The 25,424-nt window shown below is 48.2% G+C and overlaps 1 protein-coding gene across 2 annotated transcripts in view; it reads left to right on the top strand.

Annotated features, from left to right (window-relative positions):
* Window positions 1-24,082, top strand: part of cd83 (CD83 molecule) — a 35,647-nt gene extending 11,565 nt beyond the window's left edge. Inside the window, exons 4-7 of one of the 2 annotated variants that reach the window (XR_004410310.1) lie at window positions 588-816; window positions 6,989-7,086; window positions 8,935-9,174; window positions 24,072-24,082. Coding sequence is in view for 1 of the 2 variants with exons in the window: in XM_033014353.1 (XP_032870244.1) it covers window positions 588-816; window positions 6,989-7,086; window positions 8,935-9,030 (423 nt within the window). In the remaining variant the exon portion in view is untranslated. Of the gene's footprint in view, window positions 1-587; window positions 817-6,988; window positions 7,087-8,934; window positions 9,279-24,071 lie in introns of those variants that run through there. The other variant, XM_033014353.1, reaches the window with a different exon arrangement.
* Window positions 24,083-25,424: the final 1,342 nt, after the last annotated feature.

The following is a 25,424-nucleotide window of genomic DNA, read 5'->3' as shown; positions in this document are numbered from 1 at the left end:
AAATAATTAAAAACAAAACCCACCACCATAATGAAAGTCAAACAAATATTATATTCAATATATTATTCAACAACTATTTCCCCATCCAATGATTTGACTGGTTGTATACAAAGCATTTTATTGTACCCAGTTAGATGTGATGATAAAGCATGTGTAAGCAAGAACTGCAGACGCTGGTTTAAATCGAAGGTAGATACAAAATGCTGGAGTAACTCAGCGGGACAGGCAGCATCTATGGAGGGAAGGAATGGGCGACGTTTCGGGTCGAGACCCTTCTTCAGACCGATTGCAGGGGAGTGGGCGGGACAGAGATAGAATGTAGTCAGAGACAGTAAGACTGGTGGGAGAACTGGGAAGGGGGAGGGGATGGAGAGAGAGGGAAAGCAAGGGCTATCTGATGTTAGAGAAGTCAATGTTCATACCGCTGGGGTGTAAGCGGACCAGGCGAAACACGAGGTGCTGTTCCTCCAATTTGCGCTGGGCCTCACTCTGACAATGGAGGAGGCCTCGGGACAGGAAAGTCACGTTGGGATCATGCATCATTGGATCATTGACTAACTCTCCCTCATCTGTTTATGCCTCTGTAGGTAGGTGACGATGGTATCAGGTTGTCAGGCATTGTTCTGAAGAATTTCAGGGAGAAGAGGGTGAGGAGCTATTTAGGATGCACCATGATTGTCACAGCCTCATCCGTCAGTCCCTACACCTTGACCATCTACAACGTCTCCAGTGAAGACCTGGGAACATATCGTTGCTCTCTGTGGGCGCCGATCGGCGAGAAAAATAAAAGCGGACTTGTGAGAGCGACTGTCAAGGGTAAGTTAGACAATAGACAATAGGTGCAGTAGTAGGCCATTTGGCCCTTCGAGCCAGCACCGCCATTCAATGTGATCATGGCTGATCATCCACAATCAGTACCCCGTTCCTGCCTTCTCCCCATCTCCCCTGACTCCGCTATTTTTAAGAGCCCTATCTATCTCTCTCTTGAAAGCATCCAGAGAAGCTGCCTCCACCGCCCTCTGAGGCAGGGAATTCCACAGACTCACCACTCTCTGTGTGAAAAAGTCTGGATGCTCTCAAGAGAGAGATAGATAGAGCTCTTAAAAATAGCGGAGTCAGGGGATATGGGGAGTAGGCAGGAACGGGGTACTGATTGTGGATGATCAACCATGATCACATTGAATGGCTGTGCTTTCTCGAAAGGCCGAATGGCCTACTCCTGCACCTATTGTCTATTGTCTATTGTCACTTATGACCTAAGATACATCTTAGGTAAGCATCTCAGATACAGTACAAGTGTATAGCAGCAGTACACTGAGACGGTTTGTACGTTCTACCTGTGACCACGTGGGTTTTCTCCGGGTGCTCCAGGCTTCCTCCCAAACTCCAAAGACGTGCAGGTTTGTCGGTTGATTGGCCTTGGTAAAGATTGCCCCTGGTGTGTAGGGTAGTGCTAGTGCACGGGGGCGATCGCAGGGCGGCGCGGACTCGATGGGCCTGTTTCCGTGCTGTATGTCGAAAGTCTAAAGTGGTCAAAGTCACAATGACACATCCCGGCACGATGCTGGGAGTGAAGGAAATGAAACCGACGGGAATCAGAAGTCACGATGACCAGAAACTATTTGCAAGGCAAAACTTCCTCAGTAACCCAGAGTATTTGCATGCGTTGAAGTCATGCCGGATGGAATCTTGCCAACTGAGGGACTGAAAGGTTATCACAGCTTGTTCGTGGTTCGTAGGTTCACAAGATCGTAGGTTCACGAGATTGATCCCTGGGATGGCCGGACTGTCATATGAGTATTCACTGGAGTTTAGAAGGATGAGGGGACCCCTTATTGAAACATATAAAATTATAAAAGGACTGGATAAGCTAGATGCAGGAAAAATGTTCCCAATGTTGGGTGTGTCCAGAACCAAGAGCCACAGTCTTAGAATAAAGGGGAGGCCATTTAAGACTGAGGTGAGAAAAAACTTTTTCACCCAGAGAGTTGTGAATTTGTGGAATTCCCTGCCACAGAGGGCAGTGGAGGCCAAATCACTGGATGGATTTAAGAGAGAGTTAGATAGAGCTCTAAGGGCTCTAGAGAGGGGATCTCATATAAGATTGTTAAGGGCTTGGACACGCTAGAGGCAGGAAACATGTTCCCGATGTTGGGGGAGTCCAGAACCAGGGGCCACAGTTTACGAATAAGGAGTAAGCCATTTTGAACGGAGATGAGGAAACACTGTTTCTCACAGAGAGTGGTGAGTCTGTGGAATTCTCTGCCTCAGAGGGCGGTGGAGGCAGGTTCTCTGGATGCTTTCAAGAGAGAGCTAGATAGGGCTCTTAAAAATAGCGGAGTCAGGGGATATGGGGAGAAGGCAGGAACGGGGTACAGATTGTGGATGATCAGCCATGATCACATTGAATGGCGGTGCTGGCTCGAAGGGCAAAATGGCCTACTCCTGCACCTATTGTCTGTTGTCTATAACTCGACAGCAGCTACAGTGAAGGAGTTGCCATGGTTACCGGTCAGCCCTCCAGGATAGCGAGAGTGTTGGAGGAGCTGTTCGTAGATAGTCGATGCGAGGCGTAGAACAGGTCCATTCTGAACTCCTCCCGTGTTAAACGCGGGGGCATGAGGAACGGCAGAAACTGCAATCCTGAGAAATGGCACAATGCGCTGGAGGGACTCGTCGGATCAACCAGCATCTGAGGGGGGGGGGGGAAATGAACACAAGGGAGGCATGGTGGCGCAGTGGTAGAGTTGCTGCCTCACAGCGCCAGGGACCCGGGTTCGATCCCGACTGCGGGTGCTGTCCGTACGGAGTTTGTGCCTTCTCCCTGTGACCTGTGTGGGTTTTCACCGGGTGCTCCGGTTTCCTCTAAAGATACACACCAGCCAACATGTCCCACTGCCTGTGCTTGGCCCATATCCCCGATACCTGCCCAAATGTTTCGTGAACGTCGCGATAATCCCTGCCTCAACTACCTCCTCCGGCAGCTCGTTCCACACACCCACCACCCTCTGTGTGAAAATGTTGCCCCTCAGTGTCCTATTAAATCTTTCCCCTCCTCACCTTAAACCTATGTCCTCTGGCCCTCCATTCACCTACTCTGGGCAAGAGACTCTGTGCATCTACCCAAACTGTAGATTGATGATGCATGTCAAGCCAGCATCACTAACTCCACCCCACTGTGACACTTATACTAACACTTGCTTCCAGCACAGTTCAGTTCGAGCAGCCAGGATGTACTGACAACTAACCACCCTTTATGCTGTTAAAATCTCAGTGCTGATTAAAGATGAATTTAAATCACAATCTGTGTCTGGTGTACATCTACATGGTGTCAGAAGTGGTTTGATCCTTCTGTATATCATTTTTGTGAGTTTTTATTTTGCTTTATGATGGCCTCTTGTCGAAAGCCCGACCCACTAGTCTTTGATGCGGATATCGGCTTGTTCAGGATTGTTACCAGCGGTTGGTGGTCCGTCTCGACCGTGAAGGTGTTTCGATTTCGCTATTACCTACAAAAAGGGTAAGAACATGCACTTCGCGGCCACTCTCGTTCACCTCGGGCATCTTGTGAACAACATCCCTACGAACAGGGAAATTTCACTGTGTTCGGTGTTGATTTTATCTCCACCAAGCAACTGCGCACCCTGGCCGCGCATACTGCCACTGACGATACCCTCCAGGATTCTCTACTCCATCGTCAAAACAGGCTGGCCAGACAAACAATCCAACACGCCAACAGAGGCGCAGCCGTTCTTCCTGGTCCGTGATGAACTGGTGGTTCAGGATGGTGTTGTAGCCACAAGGTAGTGATGCCCTCATCACTACGCGATAAATACTTCCAAGAGGCACACAGTGGACACCCAGGAACCAATGCCACACTGGCATGTGCTCATAGTCTGTTCTACTAGCCGGGAAAATATATATATAATATATATTTATATTATGGTATATGGACACACTTATCTGTTTTGTAGTAAATGCCTACTATGTTCTGTGTGCTGAAGCAAAGCAAGAATTTCATTGTCCTATACAGAGACACATGACAATAAACTCACTTGAACTTGAATGGCCAAGTACATCCGGGACCGCATAGCCTCCTGCCCCACTTACAACAACCTTGCGCCTCATCGGCAGAGGCAGTCCCTTCTGCAACGACCTCCACCAGCACCGGCCTGGACGTCGCTGGCGAATGGTGCGGAAAGCACTACCTCGTTTTAGTCGACTCCTTTTCCAACTGGTTTCAACTGGACCAGCTGACCTCCCTCACGTCTGAGATGGTCATCAAGAAGCTGAAGAGACACTTCTCCGCCTACGGCGTCCCTGTCAGCCTGAGAACCGACAACGGTCGGCAGTTCACCAGCCACACGTTCCAGCTTTTCGCAGACCGATGGAACTTCCAACACGTCACGAGCAGTCCCGAGTATCCACAGAGTAATGGTCTCGCCGAACGCGCTGTCAGAAGCGCCAAGCACCCGTTGGAGCGAGCGCGCATTTCAAGGTCGCAGACATGTATCTCGACCTCCTGAATCTCCGAAACATTGCCAGAGCCGAAACCCTGGGATCGCCAGCCCAGCGACTCATGTCCAGATCGACAAGACCTCCAGTCCCGATCGCACAACAGCAGCTGGTCCCTCGGGTGCTGAAGCCTACCGCCGTCCTGAAACGTCTCCAACAGAAGCATGACATCCAGAAACGGTCATACAGCAGACCTCTACTGCCGGGCCAGGTCGTCCGTCTACAAACTCCAACTGGACATTCCCGTCTGGGCACTGTTGTCAGCCCGACTGACGAACCACGATCCTACATAGTGGACTGTGAGGGAGCGGTATACTGGAGAAGTCGACAACACCTGCTTGATGTGAGGGAGCCCCGCCCACCGCCTGCTGGTCCCTAAGCTCCGCCGCTCCAGTTCCAGCCTCCTTTTGCCATGTCTTACACCCCTCCACGTCCCACGGTCTCCACTAACCATGGGGATTCACCTCCTGCATGCTTCCCCTTTCGGTCCCCGCAAGCCTCTCCCGCGCCATTCTCACCTTTCAGGAGAGGGAGGGGAGGAGGGTTGGGTCCGCACGCGCTCGGGCCGTGTGAGTAGACCACCAGACAGATATGGCGAATATATTTAACTCCATGGCCTGGGTGCCCCTTCCACACTTAGTCTATAGGGGGAAGGATGTAGATTGACCAACCAACCACACACAAGCCAGCATCACTAACTCCACCCCACTGTAACACTTATACTAACACTTGCTTCCAGCACGGTTCAGTTCGAGCAGCCAGGATGTACTGACAACTAACCATCCTTTATGCTGTTAAAGTCTCAGTGCTGATTAAAGATGAATTTAAATCACAATCTGTGTCTGGTGTACATCAACACAAACAATCCCTCTCATGATTTTCCCATTGAGAGTAGGGAAGATTCAAACAAGAGGACATGACTTCAGAATTAAGGGACAGAAGTTTAGGGGTAACATGAGGGGGAAGTTCTTTACTCAGAGAGTGGTAGCTGTGTGGAATGAGCTTCCAGTGGAAGTGGTGGAGGCAGGTTCGATTTTATCATTTAAAAATAAATTGGATAGGCATATGGATGGGAAAGGAATGGAGGGTTATGGTCTGAGAGCAGGTAGATGGGACTAGGTGAGAGTAATAATAATAATAATGGATGGGATTTATATAGCGCCTTTCTAATACTCAAGGCGCTTTACATCGCATTATTCATTCACTCCTCAGTCACACTCGGTGGTGGTAAGCTACTTCTGTAGCCACAGCTGCCCTGGGGCAGACTGACGGAAGCGTGGCTGCCAATCTGCGCCTACGGCCCCTCCGACCACCACCAATCAGTCACACACATTCACACACAGGCAAAGGTGGGTGAAGTGTCTTGCCCAAGGACACAACGACAGTATGCACTCCAAGCGGGATTCGAACCGGCTACCTTCCGGTTGCCAGCCGAACACTTAGCCTATTGCTGAGTGTTCAACACGGACTAGAAGGGCCGAGATGGCCTGTTTCCGTGCTGTAATTGTTATATGGTTATACACCTCTATACGATCACCGTTCATCCTCCTGCGCTCCAGCGAATATAGTCCCAGCCCGCTCAACCTCTCCCTATAGCTCACACCCTCGAATCCTTGCGACACCCTCGTCAGTTTACCAAGGCGAAACACACAAAGTGCTAGATTCTTGAAAATACTTGAAAATAATGCCTGTTGTATCATATAACTCCGTACGGACAGCACTCGCAGTCGGGATCGAACCTGGGTCCCTGGTGCTGGGCAGTCACGGTGGCGCAGCGGTAGAGTTGCTGCCTTACTGCAAAACTGAGACCCGGGTTCGATCCCAACTGCGGGTGCTGTCTGTATGGAGTTTGTACGTTCTCCCCATGATCTGCGTGGGTTTTCTCCGACATCTTCAGTTTCCTCCCACACTCCAAAGACGTACAGGCTTGTAGGTTAATTGGCTTGCTGTAAAGGTAAAAATTGTCCAGCATAAAATTATCCAACTTCGAGTGCTGAGAGATGCTCTCCATCTAGAGCTTTTCAGCGTACTATATCCAGATCCAGATCCACATGTGCTGCCTGGTTTTCAAGAGAGAGTTATGCCCCTGTCCCACTTAGGAAACCTGAACGGAAACCTCTGGAGACTTTGCGCCCCGCCCAAGGTTTCCGTGCGGTTCCCGGAGGTTTTCGTCAGTCTCCCTACCTGCTTCCACTACCTGCAACCACCTGCAACCTCCGGGAACCGCACGGAAACCTTGGGTGGGGCGCAAAGTCTCCAGAGGTTTCCGTTCAGGTTTCCTAAGTGGGACAGGGGCATATGATTTAGCTCTTGGGGCTAAAAGAATCAAGGTATATGAGGAAAAAGCAGGAACGGGGTACTGATTTTGGATGATCAGCCATGATCATATTGAATGGCTCGAAGGGACGAATGGCCTATACCTGCAACTATTTTCTATGTTTCTGTTTTCTGAGTGAAATTTGTTTCTATCTAGGTGGTGCAAGGACAGAAAGTACGGTCTCGACCATGTGGTTGATGATATCCATGACAAGTGGCCTGTGCGCTCTTTGTTTAATCTGTCTTCTGATCAAGGTAGGTCAGCTAAAATTTGCGTTGGATAAAATCAGTTCTGTTTTTTATTAATAGATATACAGCGCGGAAACGCCCTTCGGCCCACCGAGTCCGTGCCGACCAGCGATCCCCCGCACACTTCACACTAAAAACGCACACCTCCAGATTCAGGGACAGTTTCTTCCCAGCTGTTACCAGGCAACCGAATCATCCTATCACAACGTGATAATACATTTGTTAATAAATTAAATGGAAACTAGATTCGTTTTTTTCCGGGATGCAGCGTGGAAACCAGCGATTCCACACCAACCAGCGATCCCCGCACACTAACACTGTCCTCAGTGTCAAATTCGGCCCGAAACGTTGCCTATTTCGTTCGCTTCATGGATGCTGCCGCACCCGCTGGGTTTCTCCAGCACTTTTGGCCACCTTCGATTTTCCAGCATCTGCAGTTCCTTCTTGAACAATAATCAGTTTAGTTTATTGTCACGTACCGAGGTACAGTGAAAAGCTTTTGTTGCGTGCTAACCAGTCGGCGGAAAGACAATACATGATTACAATCGAGCCATTCGCAGTGTACAGATACATGTTAAAGGGAATAATGTTCGAATTACGTTTAGTGCAAGATAAAGTCCAGTAAAATTCGATCAATGATAGTCCGAGGGTCTCCAATGAGGTAGATAGTAGCTCAGGACCGCACTCCAGTTGCTGGTAGGACGGTTCAGTTGCCTGATAACAGCTGGGAAGAAACTATCCCTGAAACCTGAATCCAAAGCTTGTTTCTCATCGCTAGCAATATTGTGGGAAGCAAGGTGGCGCAGCGGTAGAGTTGCTGCCTCACAGCGCCAGAGATCTGGGTTCCATCCTGACTACGGGTGCTTAATAGTACCGAGTTTATACGTTCTCCCCGTGACCTGCGTGGGCTTTCTCCGAGATCGTGTGTTTGTCGGATAGTATTAATGTACGGGGATCGCTGGTCGGTCTGGACTCGGTGGGCCGAAGGGCCTGTTTTCGCACTGTATCTCTAAACTAATCTGTTAGAACATAGAACAGTACAGCAGCACAGGAACGGGCCCTTCGGCCCACAATGTTTGTGCCGAACACGATTCCAACACCAACCCTTACTTGCCTGCACTTGATCCATATCATGTGACAGGAGCAGAATGAGGCCACTCGGCCCATCAAGTCTACTCCACCATCCAATCATGGCCGAACTATCTCTCCCTCCCAACCACGTTCTCCTGCCTTCTCCCCACCACCCCTGACACCCGTACTGATCAAGAATCTATCCCTGCCTTGAAAATATCCACTGATTGGGTCTCCACAGCCTTCTGTGACTCAACAGACAATAGGTGCAGGAGTAGGCCATTCGACCCTTCGAGCCAGCACCGCCATTCAATGTGATCATGGATGATCATCCCCAATCAGTACCCCGTTCCTGCCTTCTCCCCATATCCCCTGACTCTGCTATTTTTAAGAGCCCTATCTAGCTCTCTCTTGAAAGCATCCAGAGAACCTGCCTCCACCGCCCTCTGAGGCAGAGAATTCCACAGACTCACCACTCTCTGAGAAAAAGTGTTTCCTCGTCTCCGTTCTAAATGGCTTACTCCTTATTCTTAAACTGTGGCCCCTGGTTCTGGACTCCCCCAACATCGGGAACATGTTTCCTGCCTCTAGTGTGTCCAAGCCCTTAACAATCTTAAATGTTTCAATGAGATCCCCTTTGAAACATATAAGATTCTGCTCATGCTGTGACATATACGAGTTGGGCCGAAGGGCCTGTTCCAGTGGGGCGAGAGTCTCTGCCTCCGTGACTGATGTCGCCTCTAACATTTTCCTGGGTTTGCCCCGTTTTTCCCGTGTTCCCAGGTCTGCAGCGGACGTAAGGAAAAGTACGGCAAGCTGGGCCAGGATTTGTCAGACTGCACCATCCCAGCCAAGGACTGTGGGGTCATCAAGACGTGACGAAAAGAGTCCGGCTCTGTGAAAGAAAACTTCAAAACACAACTCAAAGACTGTATAAGAGGGCCAAATACACTGAACTCTGGCAGCAGCTCCACAAGCACAGATTAATCTATGTACTAGACTAAGTGTCACATGGGAAGCCTGGTTTCACAACACAATATTCCACCATTCAGGCATAGCCCCAACTGATAGGCACGGCAAGCGTAAAGTGGATTTATTAAAGCTTAAAATGACTTGACATAACAACAGTTTAAATGTTGAAGATAAGATTTATTCAGTCCATTCTTTCTTGTTGCGACCCTTGTTGCGTTCTGCAGCCGGGGGAGGGGGTCGGCTTCAGGCGGGGCCTGTTGGGAGCCGGTGTGGGATGGAGCGCTGCCACAGCCCACCTTCAGGAGGGGAGGGGAACGGCATCAGTCAGAGGCTGGGGGGGGGGGGGGGGGAGCATCCTGCAGCTGGGGATGGGACGACTTCAGGCAGGGTCCGGCAGGAGAGTTCTGTATACGGGGGAGGGGGACGGCATCAGGTGGGGCCTGTCGGGGATTGGTGAGGGGGGGGAACACTGCCGTGGCCTATCGCTACCTACCCCGGCCGCTTGACGTAGCCTATCGCTGCCGCTTCAGTCGGGGACCGGTGGGGAGTATCCTGCAGCTGGGGACGGCTTCAAGCGAGGGCTGTCGGGGGCCGTTAGGGGAGGGGAGAGCGTCCTGCAGTCGGGGGAAGGGGACGGTTTCAGGCGGGGGCTGTTGGGGGCCATTAGGGGTGGGGGGGGCAGGAGCTAGTGGGGGGAATGATCCTGCAGCTGGGGATGGCTCCCGGCCCCACTCAGTAGCTCCCGGCCCGGGCCCCGGCCTCACTCAGCGGCTCCCGACTCCACTCCGCTGCTCCCGACTCCACTCAGTGGCTCCTGGCCCGTCGTGGTGGTCGCTGCAGATGCTCTCTCCACGCTTAAAGCGGCCTTTTCACGGGGCGACTTGACGCAAGAGTTAACCAGAGTTTAACATCGTGGGAACCTCGTGCGATAACAGTACGGCATTCGTGGACCACCGTGGCGCTAACGGCAGGTAATCGTGTATCTTGGTCACTCGGGAGAAAATTCAAGAAAGTTTGAATTTCTCCAAGAGTGACTTGTACACTTGTGGGTGAGCATTGCAACATTATATGGACGTAGTGGCCAGTGCGATATCCGTAATAACTCTTGCGGGTACCGTGGGAACTCCTGCGAACGGTGAACCCGGAAGCTGGACAGAGGGGACAGAAGGTGAGTAAAAATTGTCTTCTGTGGGATTGAATTTAAAAAATAAATAAAAATAAAGATTTGCATCCGCATATTGAATTGATTGATTGATTGAATACCTTTATTGTCATTCAGACCTTACGGTCTGATCGAAATTTCGTGCCTGCAGTCATACATACAATCATACAATAATAAACACAAATTAACATCACCACAGTGTATCCTCCAAGCACCTCCTCACTGTGGTGGAGGCAAAAATCTTAGGGTTACTGTCTCTTCCCTCCTCATCTCCCTCTGCGCTGAGGCGATTCCCCACCGGGCGATGGCAGAAACAGTCCCGCGGCTCACCGAACCCCGCAAACGGGCCGGTTCAAACACCGCGGCCCGGGGGTGGTCGAAGCTGCCGCCCTCCAGTCCAGCACACGCAGCCGCTGGCCCGCGGCTGAACCCCGGACTCAGGTCACCGCCGCCAGAACGCCGTCCCAGCCACCGGAGCACCGTTCCAGCCCCGAGCCGGATCGCCCCCACGTGAGTACCGTTCTCCCTCGGGCTGGGCCACTCCGACGGGAGTGCCGTTCTCCCTCGGTCTGGGCCACTCCGACGGGAGTGCCGTTCCACCCTCGGGCTGGGCCACTCCGACGGGAGTGCCGTTCCACCCTCGGGCTGGGCCACTCCAACGGGAGTGCCGTTCCACCCTCGGGCTGGGCCACTCCGACGGGCCACAGCCCCTCACGGGAAAGTCTCTCAGCCCCTCGCCAGGCCGCTCTCACGAGAGCGCAGTTCCAGCCCCGGGCTGGGCCACCCTCACGGGAGCTCAGGGCGAGTCCTGTCAGCTGCCTCCAGAGTCCCGAGGTCGCCAGCTCCGCCATTAGGCCTCAGCGTAGACGGAGGCAGAGAAGGGGGATACGGCAAAAAGGTCGTATTCCCCCGAAGGGAGAGACAGCAAACCCCGTTTCACCCCCCACCCCCCCCCCCCCACATAAACACGACCTAAAAACCAAAAACGTAACTAGACAAAACGAAAAAAATACAACACAAAAAAGTAAAAGACAAACGACACATATGGACATCAACTTATTCATGAGTTATGTTAATGAGATTCAAGAAAATAACTATAATCTTTAAAAGGGACTTTACTGAAAGGTTACGCATTTTTATGGTCCGTGAGAAATTTTTCACATGTACTTCTTTGAGAGATACAGGTCGGAGTCCTCGCCGACTAGCGATCGATGCCTTTCCGAAGCAGGGTCCGGAACGCTACCAATCAATGTTGTACAGAGACCCGTGTAAGGAGTGAACTGCACATGCTGGTTTAAACCGAAGACAGACACAAAAAGCTGGTGTAACTCAGCGAGTCATGCAGCATCTCTGGAGAAAAATAGCTGATGTTTCGGGACGAGACACATCTTCAGACTCAATTCCGATTAGGCTGTCTGAAGAAAAGTTCCGATTCGAATCGCCACCTATTCTTTTTCTCCAGAGATGCTGCCTGACCCGCTGACTTACTCCAGCTTTTTATGTTTTTCTTCCCAGATCTGACTTACCTGCTGAGTTACACCAACATTTTGTGTCCTTCTGTGCGTATTAACCAGCATTAACCAGCGTCTGCAGTTCCTTTAGACATTACCTAACTTCAGATTTTAGAGATATAGCGTGTGGGAACTCCTGCGAACGGTAAACCCGGAAGCTGGACAGAGGGGACAGAAGGTGAGTAAAAAAGGTGGTCTCAATATCGACAAGGGAACATGTGTCCTTCGAGGACGTCCCACCTAATTGTCATTGTTGGATAATCTTTTTAACAGGAACACTTGCAGAGATGGCTCCCAGAAAATCTCAAAGAAAGGGGGTAAAGCGTGTCAGAGATGTTTTTGCCATGTTGCTCTATTCAGTTTCTATATTGTTTCAGTTTCTATATCTATATTGTTGCTCTATTCAGTTTCCCAGGGGGTCGGGACGGGACTGGAGTTGGGAGGGAAAGGTGGGGGAGTCGAGGGAGAGAAGGGGGAGACAGATGGGGGTGTCTTCATTTACTGGCGGCGGGTGTCTGTCACTGAAACAGGCAGGTGAGATTTCACATCCACCTTGTGTGTGCCTCTCTCTCTCTCTTCCTCCCTCTTACACAGGCTGAGAGACTCTGCCTCCGTGAGTGTACGTCTCTTTCTCCCCCTCTCCCACACACAGTAAGACCGAGGTACTGTGCTCAGTCCATCTGTGTCTCCCACATACACAGTAAAACATGTCTCCAAATGAGCCAATTCAACCAAGGGAGGTTTATAGTGTGTACACCTAATCTCCTATGTGGGACCTCATTTATAGTGTGTGAAAAAAAAAGTTACATCATTTGTGTCACGTGTAGTTCACGATGTTCATTCAAGATTTAACGCGAAAGCTCGGGAGACGGACAAGTCACTCGCACAAATAACAGAAATGCTGAGTACCGTGGGAACTCTTTATCTACCCCCCGTTATATCGTGCGAGACTCGTGCTGGACCACGACCACTTCACTCTGGTGACATCTTGCGTCAACTCGCCCCGTGAAAAAGCCCCATTATTCTCCTCACCGCCGGTGATTGAAAGCGGGTGCTGGAAGTGGCGTCGCCGTCTCGGCAAATGGCAGGAGAGAAAACCAATCTGTTGACAGAAGAGGAGACCAATCTGCGCGTTTTTTTACGATTTTTAAACTAACAGCTTTGTAATTTTCCACCAATCAGAACGAAACTTAGTGCACTTGCAGCACAGGAGAACGGCGCAAACCGGAAAATAACAAGATCAGAGTTTTAGTTACGTAAATAATAATAATAAAAATAGTAATAATAAAATATAGAAATAGAAATAATACTAGACCAAGTGGGACCCGTTGGGTCCCTGTCACACGGTAGGCCTGGTCCACAAAATGCAACCCGTTCCCCAACGCAATAATCCACCACTCACCCATCGCCACAAGGGGGGGATGAAGAGAAAGGCTGGGGAGAGAGAGGGTGGGTGAGAGAGGAGGGGGTGGTTAAAGAGAGGCCGGGGGAGGGAGAGAGCCGGGGGGGGAGAGAGAAAATAGCCAATAGGTGCAGGAGTAGGCCATTCGGTCCTTCAAGCCAGCACCGCCATTCAATGTAATCATGGCTGATTATCCCCATTCAGTACCCCATTCCTGCCTTCTCCCCATGTCTCCTGATTCTGCTATTTTTAAGAACCTTATCTAGCTCTCTCTTGAATGTATCCAGAGAACCTGCCTCCACCGCTCTCTGAGAAAAAGTGTTTCTTTGTGTTTCTAAATGGCTTACCCCTTATTCTTAAACTTTTGTCCCTGGTTCTGGACTCCCCCAACATCGGGAACATGTTTCCTGCCTCTAGTGTGTCCAAACCCTTAATATCTTATATGTTTCAATAAGATCTCCTCTCACCCTTCTAAACTCCAGTGTGTACAACCCCAGCCGCTCCATTCTCTCAGCATATGACAGTCCCGCCATCCCGGGAATTAACCTTGTAAACCTACGCTACACTCCATCAATAGCAAGAATGTCCTTCCTAAAATTAGGGGACCAAAACTGCACACAATACTCCAGGTGTGGTCTCACTAGGGCTCTATACAACTTCAGAAGGACCTCTTTGCTCCTATACTCGACTCCTCTTGTTATAAAGGCCAACATGCCATTCTCTTTCTTCACTGCCTGCTGTACCTGCATGCTTACTTTCATAGACTGATGAACAAGGACCCCCCGATCCCATTGTACTTCCCCTTTTCCCAACTTGACGCCATTTAGATAATATTCTGCCTTCCTGTTTTTGATACCAATGTGGATAACCTCACATTTATCCGCATTAAACATCATCTGCCATGCGTCTGCCCACTCACCCAACCTGTCCAAGTCAGCCTGCATTCTCATGGCATCCTCCTCACAGTTCACACTGCCACCCAGCTTTGTGTCATCCGAAAATTTGCTAATGTTACTTTGAATCCCTTCATCCAAATCATTGATGTATATTGTAAATAGCTGCGGTCCCAGCACCGAGCCTTGCGGTACCCCACTAGTCACTGCCTGCCATTCTGAAAGGGACCCGTTAATCCCTACTATTTGTTTCCAGTCTGCCAACCAATTTTTTATCCATGTCGGCACTCTACCCCCAATACCATGTGCACTAATATTGCCACCTAATCTCCTATGTGGGACCTCATCAAATGCTTTCTGAAAGTCCAGGTACACTACATCCACTGGCTGTTTAAGAAGGAACTGCAGATGCTGGAAAATCAAAGGTACACAAAAATGCTGGAGAAACTCAGCGGGTGCAGCAGCATCTATGGAGCGAAGGAAATAGGCAACGTTTCGGACCGAAACCCTTCTTCAGACTGATGGGGGGGGGCGGGAAGAAGAAATGAAAAAGGAGGAGGAGGAGCCTAAGAGAGAGGTGGGAAGGGGAGGAGACAGCAAGGGCTAACAAAATTGGGAGAATTCAATGTTCATGCACCCAGGATGCAGACTGCCCAGGCGGAATATGAGGTGCTGTTCCTCCGATTTCCGGTGTTGCTTGCTCTGGCCATGGAGGAGACCCAGGACAGAGAGATCGGATACGGAATGGGAGGGGGAGTTGAAGTGCTGAGCCACCGGGAGGTCAGGTTGGTTAATGTGGACCGAGCGGAGGTGTTGGGCGAAACGATCGCCAAGCCTACGCTTGGTCTCACCGATATAGATCAGCTGACATCTAGAGCAGCGGATGCAATAGATGAGGTTGGAGGAGATGCAGGTGAACCTCTGTCGCACCTGGAACGACTGCTTGAGTCCTTGAATGGAGTCGAGGGGGGAGGTAAAGCGACAAGTGTAGCATCTCTTGCGGTTGCAAGGGAAAGTGCCCGGGGAGGGGGTGGTACGGTAGGGAAGGGAAGAATTGACAAGGGAGTTGCGGAGGGAGCGGTCTTTGCGGAAGGCAGATATGGGGGGAGGTGGGAAGATGAGGCGAGTGGTGGGGTCACGTTGGAGGTGGCAAAACTGACGGAGGATTACTTGTTGTATGTGACGGCTGGTGGGGTGGAAGGATAGGACTAGGGGGACTCTGCCCTTGTTGCGAGTGGTGGGATGGGGAGAGAGAGCAGTGTTACTGGGTATGGAAGTGACCCTGGTGCGAGACTCATCTATGGTGGGGGAGGGGAACCCCCGTTCCCTGAAGAATGAGGACATTTCATATGCCCTGGTGTGGAATGCCTCATCCTGGGAGCAGATGCGGCATAGACAGAGGAATTGGGAATGGGGGATGGAGTCCTTACAGGAAGCAGGGTGGGAAGAAGTGTAGTCCAGATAGCCATGGGAGTCAGTAGGTTTATGTGGATGTCGGTCAGAAATCTATCACCTGCGATGGAGATAGTGAGGTCAAGGAATGGTAGGGAATGTCGGAAATGGTCCAGGTGTATTTGAGTGCCGGATGGTAGTTGGTGGTGAAGTGGATGAAGTCAGTCAGTTGTGTGTGGGTGCAGGAGGTGGCACCAAAGCAGTTGTCGATGTAGCTGGACCATGTATGGTCCAATGTATGGGCAAGTCTATCTTGGGATGACATTATGTGCTGACTGTGGTTTTGTACTTTGTACTCTGTGTGACGAGATTAAGTTGTGGTCAATACGTCCTTCTTTACTCCATTGTATAAAGGAATGAGTTCGGGCGCTGCTTCGGCAGAGAGACACGTTCAGACTCCTGTACTCTGTGAGATCCTCATGTATTAAACATTCAGTTGGATCTAAATTGCTGTGACTGTAGTTTGTTGGGAAAATATTTCTAACAGGGGGGGAGAGAGAGCTCGGGGGGGGGGGGGGGAGGGGGAGAGAGAGCCCGGGGGTGATGAGAGCCTGTGGGGGGGAGAGAGCCCGGGGAGGGGGAGGGGGAATTTACCCTGGGGAGAGAGAGAGCCCGGGTGGCGAGAGAAGAGGTGACCGAGGAGCTGAGAGAAAGCTCGGGTGCTCTTTGGAAACCTGAGCCGAGGCGCGAGCGTGCAGCGCTCGGGACCTCGGAAACCCTCGGAGGTGCTCGGGAGTGCTCAGGAGCTGCAATACAGAGCTCACTTGCTCGTTCTTTCTGCGTCTTTTGAAGAACTGGGGTGGGGGTGTGACGTCACTCGCTGCGGGCCACGAGGAGCCATTGTGATGTCATCAGCGAGACCATCTCGTTTATTTTCCAAGTTATTTGAAATTTTTGCACATTTTCATATATAACTCGAGAAATAATGCATGAAATTTTCAGATAAGGCGATGTTTGACATCACAGTCTAGACCCTTGGTCTAGTAACAATTATAAACCCTGCAGCTCCGAAAGACTCAGCAGAATAAATACAGCACAGATCCACCCCATTACAGATAAGCCAATGTCCTGTTACCCTTTCGACCTGATCTTATTGTTTTACGATGTGTCATTTGTCCTTTGACAACAGAGAACAGAACGGAAGATAGACACAAAGTGCTGGAGTAACTCAGCGGGACAGGCAACAACTCTGGAGAGAAGGAACGGCTGAGGTTTCGGGTCGAGACCCGAGACTCTTCTTCAGACTCTTCTGTGTGTTCTGTTCTGGGCATCGTGTTATAGGAAAGATGTTGTCAAGCTGTTGCCAAGAGAAGATTAACGAAGATGTCGCCATGACTCAAGGATGTGAGCTATAGGGAGAGGTTGAGTAGGCTGGGACTCTATTCCTTGGAGCGCAGGAGGATGAGGGGTGATCTTATAGAGGCGTATAAAATCATGAGAGGAATAGACATTCAGGCAAGAGGAATATTAAATATTGTCTGGCACACAACAGGTGAACTAATATCTGCCTCGCTTGCCCGACAGGTTTGAGGCAAGATTACATTTCAAACTCATTAAGTGATTCAATGGAACCAATTCTTTAATAACCCTTTGTATCAAAGCCGCTCCCAAAATGTCAACATTTGGAACATGTCCTGGCAACATGGAATAGGCAGGGTCAATGCACACGGCCTCTATTCCAGGGAGCGCAGGACGATGAGTGAGTGATCTTATAGTGGTGTACAAAATCATGAGAGGAATAGATCGGTTAGATGCACAGAGTTTTATTACAAGAGGAATCGAATATAGGAGGAAAGAGGTCCTGCAGTTGTACAGGGCCCTAGTGAGACCACACCTGGAGCATTGTGTGCAGTTTTGGTCCCCTAATTTGAGGAAGGACATTCTTGCTATTGAGGGAGTGCAGCGTAGGTTTACAAGGTTAATTCCCGGGATGGCGGGACTGTCATATGCCGAGAGAATGGAGCGGCTGGGCTTGTACACTCTAGAGTTTAGAAGAATGAGAGGGGATCTCATTGAAACATATAAGATTATTAAGGGCTTGGACACACTAGAGGCAGGAAACATGTTCCCGATGTTGGGGGAGTCCAGAACCAGGGGCCACAGTTTAAGAATAAGGACTAAGCCGTTTAGAACGGAGATGAGGAAACACTTTTTCTCACAGAGTGGTGAGTCTGTGGAATTCTCTGCCAGAGGGCAGTGGAGACGGGATCTCTGGATGCTTTCAAGAGAGAGCTAGATAGGGCTCTTAAAAATAATGGAGTCAGGGGAAATGGGGAGGGCAGGAACAGGGCACTGATTGGGGTTGATCAGCCATGATCACATTGAATGGCGGTGCTGGCTTGAAGGACCGAATGGCCTACTCCTGCACCTATTGTCTATTGTCTATTGAGTCTCTTGAGGACCAGAGGTTTAAGATGAAGGGGGAAAGATTTAGTCAAGACTGTTTTATTCTCATATGTCCCAGGTAGAACAATGAAATTCTTGCTTACAGCAGCACAACAGAATGTCTAACCATATGAACATTGTAAATAATAACCAGAGAGAAAAAAAAAGTTCAGTGTGTATATCTACACATCCACACATACTCAAAAAACAAACAAAACCAGTGCAATAATAATAATAATAATAATAATAATAATAATAATAATGATAGTCTATTGTAGTTTGGAGCCTATATGTGGTTGTAGTGTTTAATAGCCTGATGGCTGTAGGGAAGAAGCTGTTCCTGAACTTAAAAGGTAAACGGAGCGAATGAATAATATTAATATAATATCAAGGGGGGTGGTTAGTGTGTGTGACGCTGCAGGCTGCCCCCATCCCACCACATTGAGGGGACGGGACGGGACGGGACCCAACGGGTCCCCCATAGTCTAGTAACTATTAGAAGTCTGATCTTGGATGTGTGTGTATTTATTTGTGTGTGTGTGTGTGTGTGTGTGTGTGTGTGTGTGTGTGTGTGTGTGTGTGTGTGTGTGTGTGTGTGTGAGTGTGTGTGTGTGAGTGTATGTGTGTGTGTGTATGTGTGTGTGTGGTGTGTGTGTGTGTGGGTGTGTGTGTGTGTGTGTGGTGTGTGTGTGTGTGTGTGTGTGTGTGTGTGTGAGTGTGTGTGTGTGTGTGTGTGTGTGTGTGTGTGTGTGTGAGTATGTGTATGTGTGTGAGTGTGTGTGTGTGTGTGTGTGTGTGTGTGTGTGTGTGTGTGTGTGTGTGTGTGTGTGTGTGTGTGTGTGTGTGTGTGTGAGTGTGTGTGTGTGTGTGTGGTGTGTGTGTGTGTGTGTGTGTGTGTATGTGTATGTGTGTGTGTGTGTGTGTGTGTGTGTGTGTGTGTGGTGTGTGTGTGTGTGTGTGGTGTGTGTGTATGTGTGTGTGTGTGTGTGTGTGTGTGTGTGTGTGTGTGTGTGTGTGTGTGTGTGTATGTGTGTGTGTGTGTGTGTGTGTGTGTGTGTGTGTGTGTGTGTGTGTGTGTGTGTGTGTGTGTGTGTGTGTGTGTGTGTGTGTGTGTGTGTGTGTGTGTATGTGTGTGTGTGTGTGTGTGTGTGTGTGTATGTGTGTGTGTGTGTGTGTGTGTGTGTGTGTGTGTGTGTGTGTGTGTCTGTGTGTGTGTGTGTGTGTGTGTGTGTGTGTGCGCGTGCTTGCGTGCGTGTGTGTGATGTTCATCTGCATTTCACATCGCTTCAAAAACACGACGAGCTAACGGTGAGATTTTTACATATTCCGATAGGGATTTACGCCATGATGTCAAAAAGCACCTTATCTGAAAATTTGATGCGTTATTTCTTGAGTTATTTATTAAAATTGTTCACAAATCTGAAATATTTTTTAAAGTTAACGAGCTGATGACGTCACAATGGCCGATCCTCGCGGCCTACAGCGTACTATTTTCCACGCGCATTCTGCAGCGCACTGTTTTCCACAGCGCACTGCGAGTTACGTCACCCCCCCCCCCGACTCGCAGTAATTTGGTCGCCGCCCGCTTGCAGTTGCCGTCTGCCCCGCCCCGCCCACAGCCAAGCCGCCCTTCCCTTCCCCTCCAGGCTCTGGATTGAAGCCGCTGAACACGCAGTCATTTGGTTGGGGTTCTTCAGGCTTCTGAGGTCCCCCGAGGTCCCGAGCACTCCCGAGGCATGACGCCCGCTCAGTGTCTGCACCGCCCGCTCGCCGAGTTCAACTCCGCCCTCTCCCTCTCTCTCCCCTCTCCCCCCTCCCTCCCTCCCTCTCCCCCCTCCCCCCTCCCTCTCCCCCTCACTCTCCCCCTCGCTCTCTCTCTCTCTGTCTATGTCCCTCTCTTTGTCCCTATGTGCCTCTGTGTCCCTTTCTGTGCCTCTGTATTCAGCCCCCCTGAGTCAATACTTTGTAGAACCACCTTTCGCTGCAATTACAGCTGCAAGTCTTTTGGGGTATGTCTCTACCAGCTTTGCACATCTAGAGACTGAAATTTTTGCCCATTCCTCTTTGCAAAATAGCTCAAGCCCAGTCAGATTGGATGGAGAGCGTCTGTGAACAGCAATTCTCAAGTCTTGCCAGAGATTCTCAATTGGATTTAGGTCTGGACTTTGACTGGGACATTCTAACACATGAATATGCTTTGATCTAAACCATTCCATTGTAGCTCTGGCTGTATGTTTAGGGTCGTTGTCCTGCTGGAAGGTGAACCTCCGCCCCTTGCAGACTCTAACAGGTTTTCTTCCAAGATTGCCCTGTATTTGGCTCCATCCATCTTCCCATCAACTCTGACCAGCTTCCCTGTCCCTGCTGAAGAAAAGCATCCCCACAGCATGATGCTGCCACCACCATGTTTCACAGTGGGGATGGTGTGTTCAGGGTGATGTGCAGTGTTAGTTTTCCGCCACACATAGCGTTTTGCATTTAGGCCAAAAACTTCCATTTTGGTCTCATCTGACCAGAGCACCTTCCTCCACATGTTTGCTGTGTCCCCCACATGGCTTGTGGCAAACTGCAAACGGGACTTCTTATGGCTTTTTTTCAACAATGGCTTTCTTCTTGCCACTCTTCCATAAAGGCCCAATTTGTGGAGTGCACGACTAATAGTTGTCCTGTGGACAGATTCTCCCACCTGAGCTGTGGATCTCTGCAGCTCCTCCAGAGTTACCATGGGCCTCTTGGCTGCTTCTCTGATCAATGCTCTCCTTGCCCGGCCTGTCAGTTTAGGTGGACGGCCATGTCTTGGTAGGTTTGCAGTTGTGCCATACTCTTTCCATTTTCGGATGATGGATTGAACAGTGCTCCGTGAGATGTTCAAAGCTTGGGATATTTTTTTATAACCTAACGCTGCTTTAAACTTCTCCACAACTTTATCCCTGACCTGTCTGGTGTGTTCCTTGGGCTTCATGATGCTGTTTGTTCACTAATGTTCTCTAACAAACCTCTGAGGCCTTCGCAGAACAGCTGTATTTATACTGAGATTAGATTACACACAAGTGGACTCTATTTACTAATTAGGTGACTTCTGAAGGCAATTGGTTGCACTGGATTTTATTTAGGGGTATCAGAGTAAAGGGGGCTGAATACTTTTGCGCGCCACACTTTTCAGTTTTTTATTTGTAAAAAAATTTGAAAACCATGTATCCTTTTCCTTCCACTTCACAATTATGCGCCACTTTGTGTTGGTCTATCACATAAAATCCCAATAAAATACATTTACGTTTGTGGTTGTAACGTGACAAAATGTGGAAAAGTTCAAGGGGTATGAATACTTTTGCAAGCCACTGTAGACATGCAGGCAAGAGGAATATTAAATATTGTCTGGCACACAACAGGTGAACCAATATCTGCCTCGCTTGCCCAACAGGTTTGAGGCAAGATTACATTTCAAACTCATTAAGTGATTCAATGGAACCAATCCTTTAATAATCCTTTGTATCAAAGCCGCTCCCAAATTCGCTTAACATTTGGAACATGTCCTGGCAACATGGAATAGGCAGGTCAATGCACACGGCCTCTATTCCAAGGAGCGCAGGAGGATGAGTGAGTGATCTTATAGAGGTGTACAAAATCATGAGAGGAATAGATCGGTTAGATGCACAGAGTCTCTTGAGGACCAGAGGTTTAAGGTGAAGGAGGAAAGATTTAGTCAAGAGGTTTTTTTTGTTATATGTCCCAGATAGAACAATGACATTCTTACTTGCAGCAGCACAACAGAATATGTAAACATAGTACACTGTAAATAATATGATAAACGAGGGAGAAGAAAAAGTTTGGTGTTTATATATATACACATTCACACATACTCAAAAAACTAGCAAAAACAGTGCAATAATAATAATAATAATAGTCTATTGTAGTTCAGACCTTATGAGGTTGTAGGTTTAATTATGAAACTTTTTTTCAGACTCAAGGGCCAGATAAAAGATGACATTACATAGAATACATTACGTATAAAAACACTATAAACTACATATAAAAGCTTAGTAAATTACTTATGAGATTATATACAAAAACACAATACATGGTTCAAAATCCAGAATAAAAAGAGATCAGTGTCCTACAATGAGACAACTATACAATGTCTCCACAGCTGGGATTGGTAGCGTGTAGTGCTAAACCTTCTGTTTGAAAAGACCAAGATAATTTCATTTTCAGAGTCATTAATCCTGCAAATAAATTTATCCATATGATTTCTTGGGCCAGCTTTTAAAGTACTGACTCCTGCAGCCACAAACATTTCACTTGCACTACACCATCTAGGTTTCTTTAGTAGTATTCTCATGCAGTGGCGTAGCGTGTGGGGGGGGCCAGAGGGGCGGTTGCCCCGGGCGCTAAATTTTTAGGGGCGCAAAAATAGTGTTGGATAAAAAAAAATTATAAAATGGCAAAAAAAATTGTTCTAAAGGCACGCTGCACCTCTTTGGCAGCCTTCCCCTGAATTATTGTAATAAAATGTAAATTTTTTGCCATTTTATAAAAAAAATGTATCCAACAATTTTAACCAACCAACGATCTCCGCACACAAACTTGGGACAATTTACACTTATACCAAGCCAATTAGCCTACTGCCTACAAACCAGTACATCTTTGTAGTGTGGGAGGCAACCGAAGATCTCGGAGAAAACCCACGTGGTCATGGGGAGAACGTACAAACTCCATACAGACAGCACCCGTAGTCAGAATATATCTCAGCCATAATGTCTAAAAGAAAGGAATCTGGTGCCCAGAACAGGAAAAGACAAAAAACAGAACAAGAACAGCTTGCTAAACTAACTGGAAGTCTTGACAGATTTATTGTGAACACTGCTGATAGCACCAGTGATGAAAGTACACCAGAATCTGTACGTCCAGATAATCCACTGCCTGTAAACTGTTCACTTTCTGCTTTAGAAGCAGAGACAGCTTTGCCTGAACATGCTTCAACATCTGGGCAGTCAAGTGCTCTTTCAGAGCATATTGATATGAGAGTTTTCACTGATATTGGTTATTGGCCAGAAAATGTAGATAAAACTTTGAAAAATGAACTTGTTAAGAGAGACGTCTGAACTACAGAATAAAGATGCATTTTTTCCAAGAGATAATAATGGCAGATCATTCTCTAAGGATTGGTTTTATATGAATTTAGATAATGGTGACAGTTTTAAGGACATGGTTGCTGTATTCTCCGGTGAAATGTGTTGTATTTTGCTTTCCTTGCATGCTTTTTCAAAAAAATAAAGGAAGAAGTTCTTTTGCACAGCCAGATGGATTTAAAACATGGAAAAAGCTAAACCCCAGAGTATTAGATCATGAAAAAAGTTGCCATCACGTCGAAGCATTTGAAAAGTGGAAAGAACTTGAAATGCGATTACAGAAATGTGAACCAATCGATGCGGCTGTTCAGATAGAACAACAGAAGTCATTTGAGAAATGGAAAGCTGTATTATCAAGAATTGTTGATTGTGTGCTGTATTTAGCCAGACAATCCTTACCCTTGCGTGGTCATTAAGAAGATCTAAGTGCAAGTGATAACTGTGGAAATTTCCTTGAAGTTTTCAAGTTACTTGCCAAATATGATCCAGTTGCTAATCAACATCTTAATAATAATAATAATATAATAATATATCTTTTATTGTCATTGCACGTCAGTGCAACGAGATTTAGTATGCAGCTCCACTGATGTACAAGAAAGGTAAATAAATACAATACATAAATAAGCAAGCTGAATTCATTGACGTGACCATCTGAGGGAGACTGTCCAAAGGGAGTGGGTGGGGGGGCACTCATTAGGGCCGGTTCAGAGCCGCTATAGCTCTTGGGATAAAACTGTTCCTGAGTCTAGAGGTTCGGTTCACAAAGTTCAACAAGCAGATGGCTATGTCGTGTCTTATCTTTCTCCACAGAGCCAAAATGAGTTCATCCAACTACTTGGTGATCACATCCGAACAGATATCTTTCAAAGAATTTTAAAGGCCAAGTATTACTCCATCATGTTTGATAGTACACAAGATATTTCGCATACCGACCAAAAGTCCCAAGTAATTCGGTATGTGCATATTGAAGATACAGAAGTCACAGTTGAGGTGTCCTTTATCGACTTCATTCAGTTACATGGGAAATCAGCTAATGAAATTACAGAACAAATTTGTGACAAGTTGCAAGCAGATGGTCTAAAACTTGAGTACTGCTATGGACAAGGATATGATAATGCTGCAACTATGGCTGGCCACATACCTGGTGTTCAGAAACGTATTCTAGATGTAAACCCCAAAAGCAGTGTTTGTGCCATGTAACAATCACTCACTTCATCTTGCTGGTGTACATGCAGCTAGTGTTGGAACAAAATCTGTGACTTTGTTTGGCACTGTGCAAAAAGTGTACACATTTTTCTCAAGCTCTACACACAGGTGGGATGTTCTTAAAGAACATGTGCCAGTTAATGTGAAGCGATCCTGTGACACAAGATGGAGTTCAAAGCATGAAGCTGTACACGTTCTTGCTGAGTACACTGAAAAAATAATAGAAGCTTTGGAAGTCTTGAGGGATGGATTAGAAGAAACCTCAGAAACCAAAGGAGATGCAGGCAGTTTGTTAGTTTGCATTATAACCATATAACCATATAACAATTACAGCACGGAAACAGGCCATCTCGACCCTTCTAGTCCGTGCCGAACACGTATTCTCCCCTAGTCCCATATACCTGCGCTCAGACCATAACCCTCCATTCCTTTCCCGTCCATATAACTATCCAATTTATTTTTAAATGATAAAAACGAACCTGCCTCCACCACCTTCACTGGAAGCTCATTCCACACAGCCACCACTCTCTGAGTAAAGAAGTTCCCCCTCATGTTACCCCTAAACTTCTGTCCCTTAATTCTCAAGTCATGTCCCCTTGTTTGAATCTTCCCTACTCTCAGTGGGAAAAGCTTATCCACGTCAACTCTGTCTATCCCTCTCATCATTTTAAAGACTTCTATCAAGTCCCCCCTTAAACTTCTGCGCTCTACCTATCCTTTCTTTGCATTCCTTTATTTTTGGAGCCCAGTGCTTACTGAAGTGAACGACGCTCAGATATACCTACAACAAAGAGGACTTGGACTTGATCAATGTATTCAAAAGCTAAAAGCATTGACTCTATTTTGTGAGGAAAAGCGTGATTCTCTAGTCACAGAGGCAGCTGAGAGAGCTACTTACTCTTCTTGGGCACCGGTATTATTGATGCCCTCTTGAAGCAGGTGGGAACCTCAGACCTCAGCAGTGAGAGGTTGGAATTGGAATAGGAGGGGGTAACCTTTTCAGACAAAGAGTGGTGGGTGTATGGAACGAGCTTCCGGAGGAGGTAGTTGAGGCAGGGACTAATGCAACATTATTAAAAAACATTTGGACAGGTACAGGGATAGGTCGGGTGTAGAGAGAGATGGGCCCAACGCAGGCAGGTGGGACTAGTGTAGAGGGGA

Source organism: Amblyraja radiata, chromosome 2, assembly GCF_010909765.2.
Source record: "Amblyraja radiata isolate CabotCenter1 chromosome 2, sAmbRad1.1.pri, whole genome shotgun sequence".
Taxonomy (NCBI): domain Eukaryota; kingdom Metazoa; phylum Chordata; class Chondrichthyes; order Rajiformes; family Rajidae; genus Amblyraja; species Amblyraja radiata.
The sequence above is the reverse complement of the archived record's forward strand: the minus strand, read 5'-3'. Positions and strand labels throughout refer to the sequence as shown.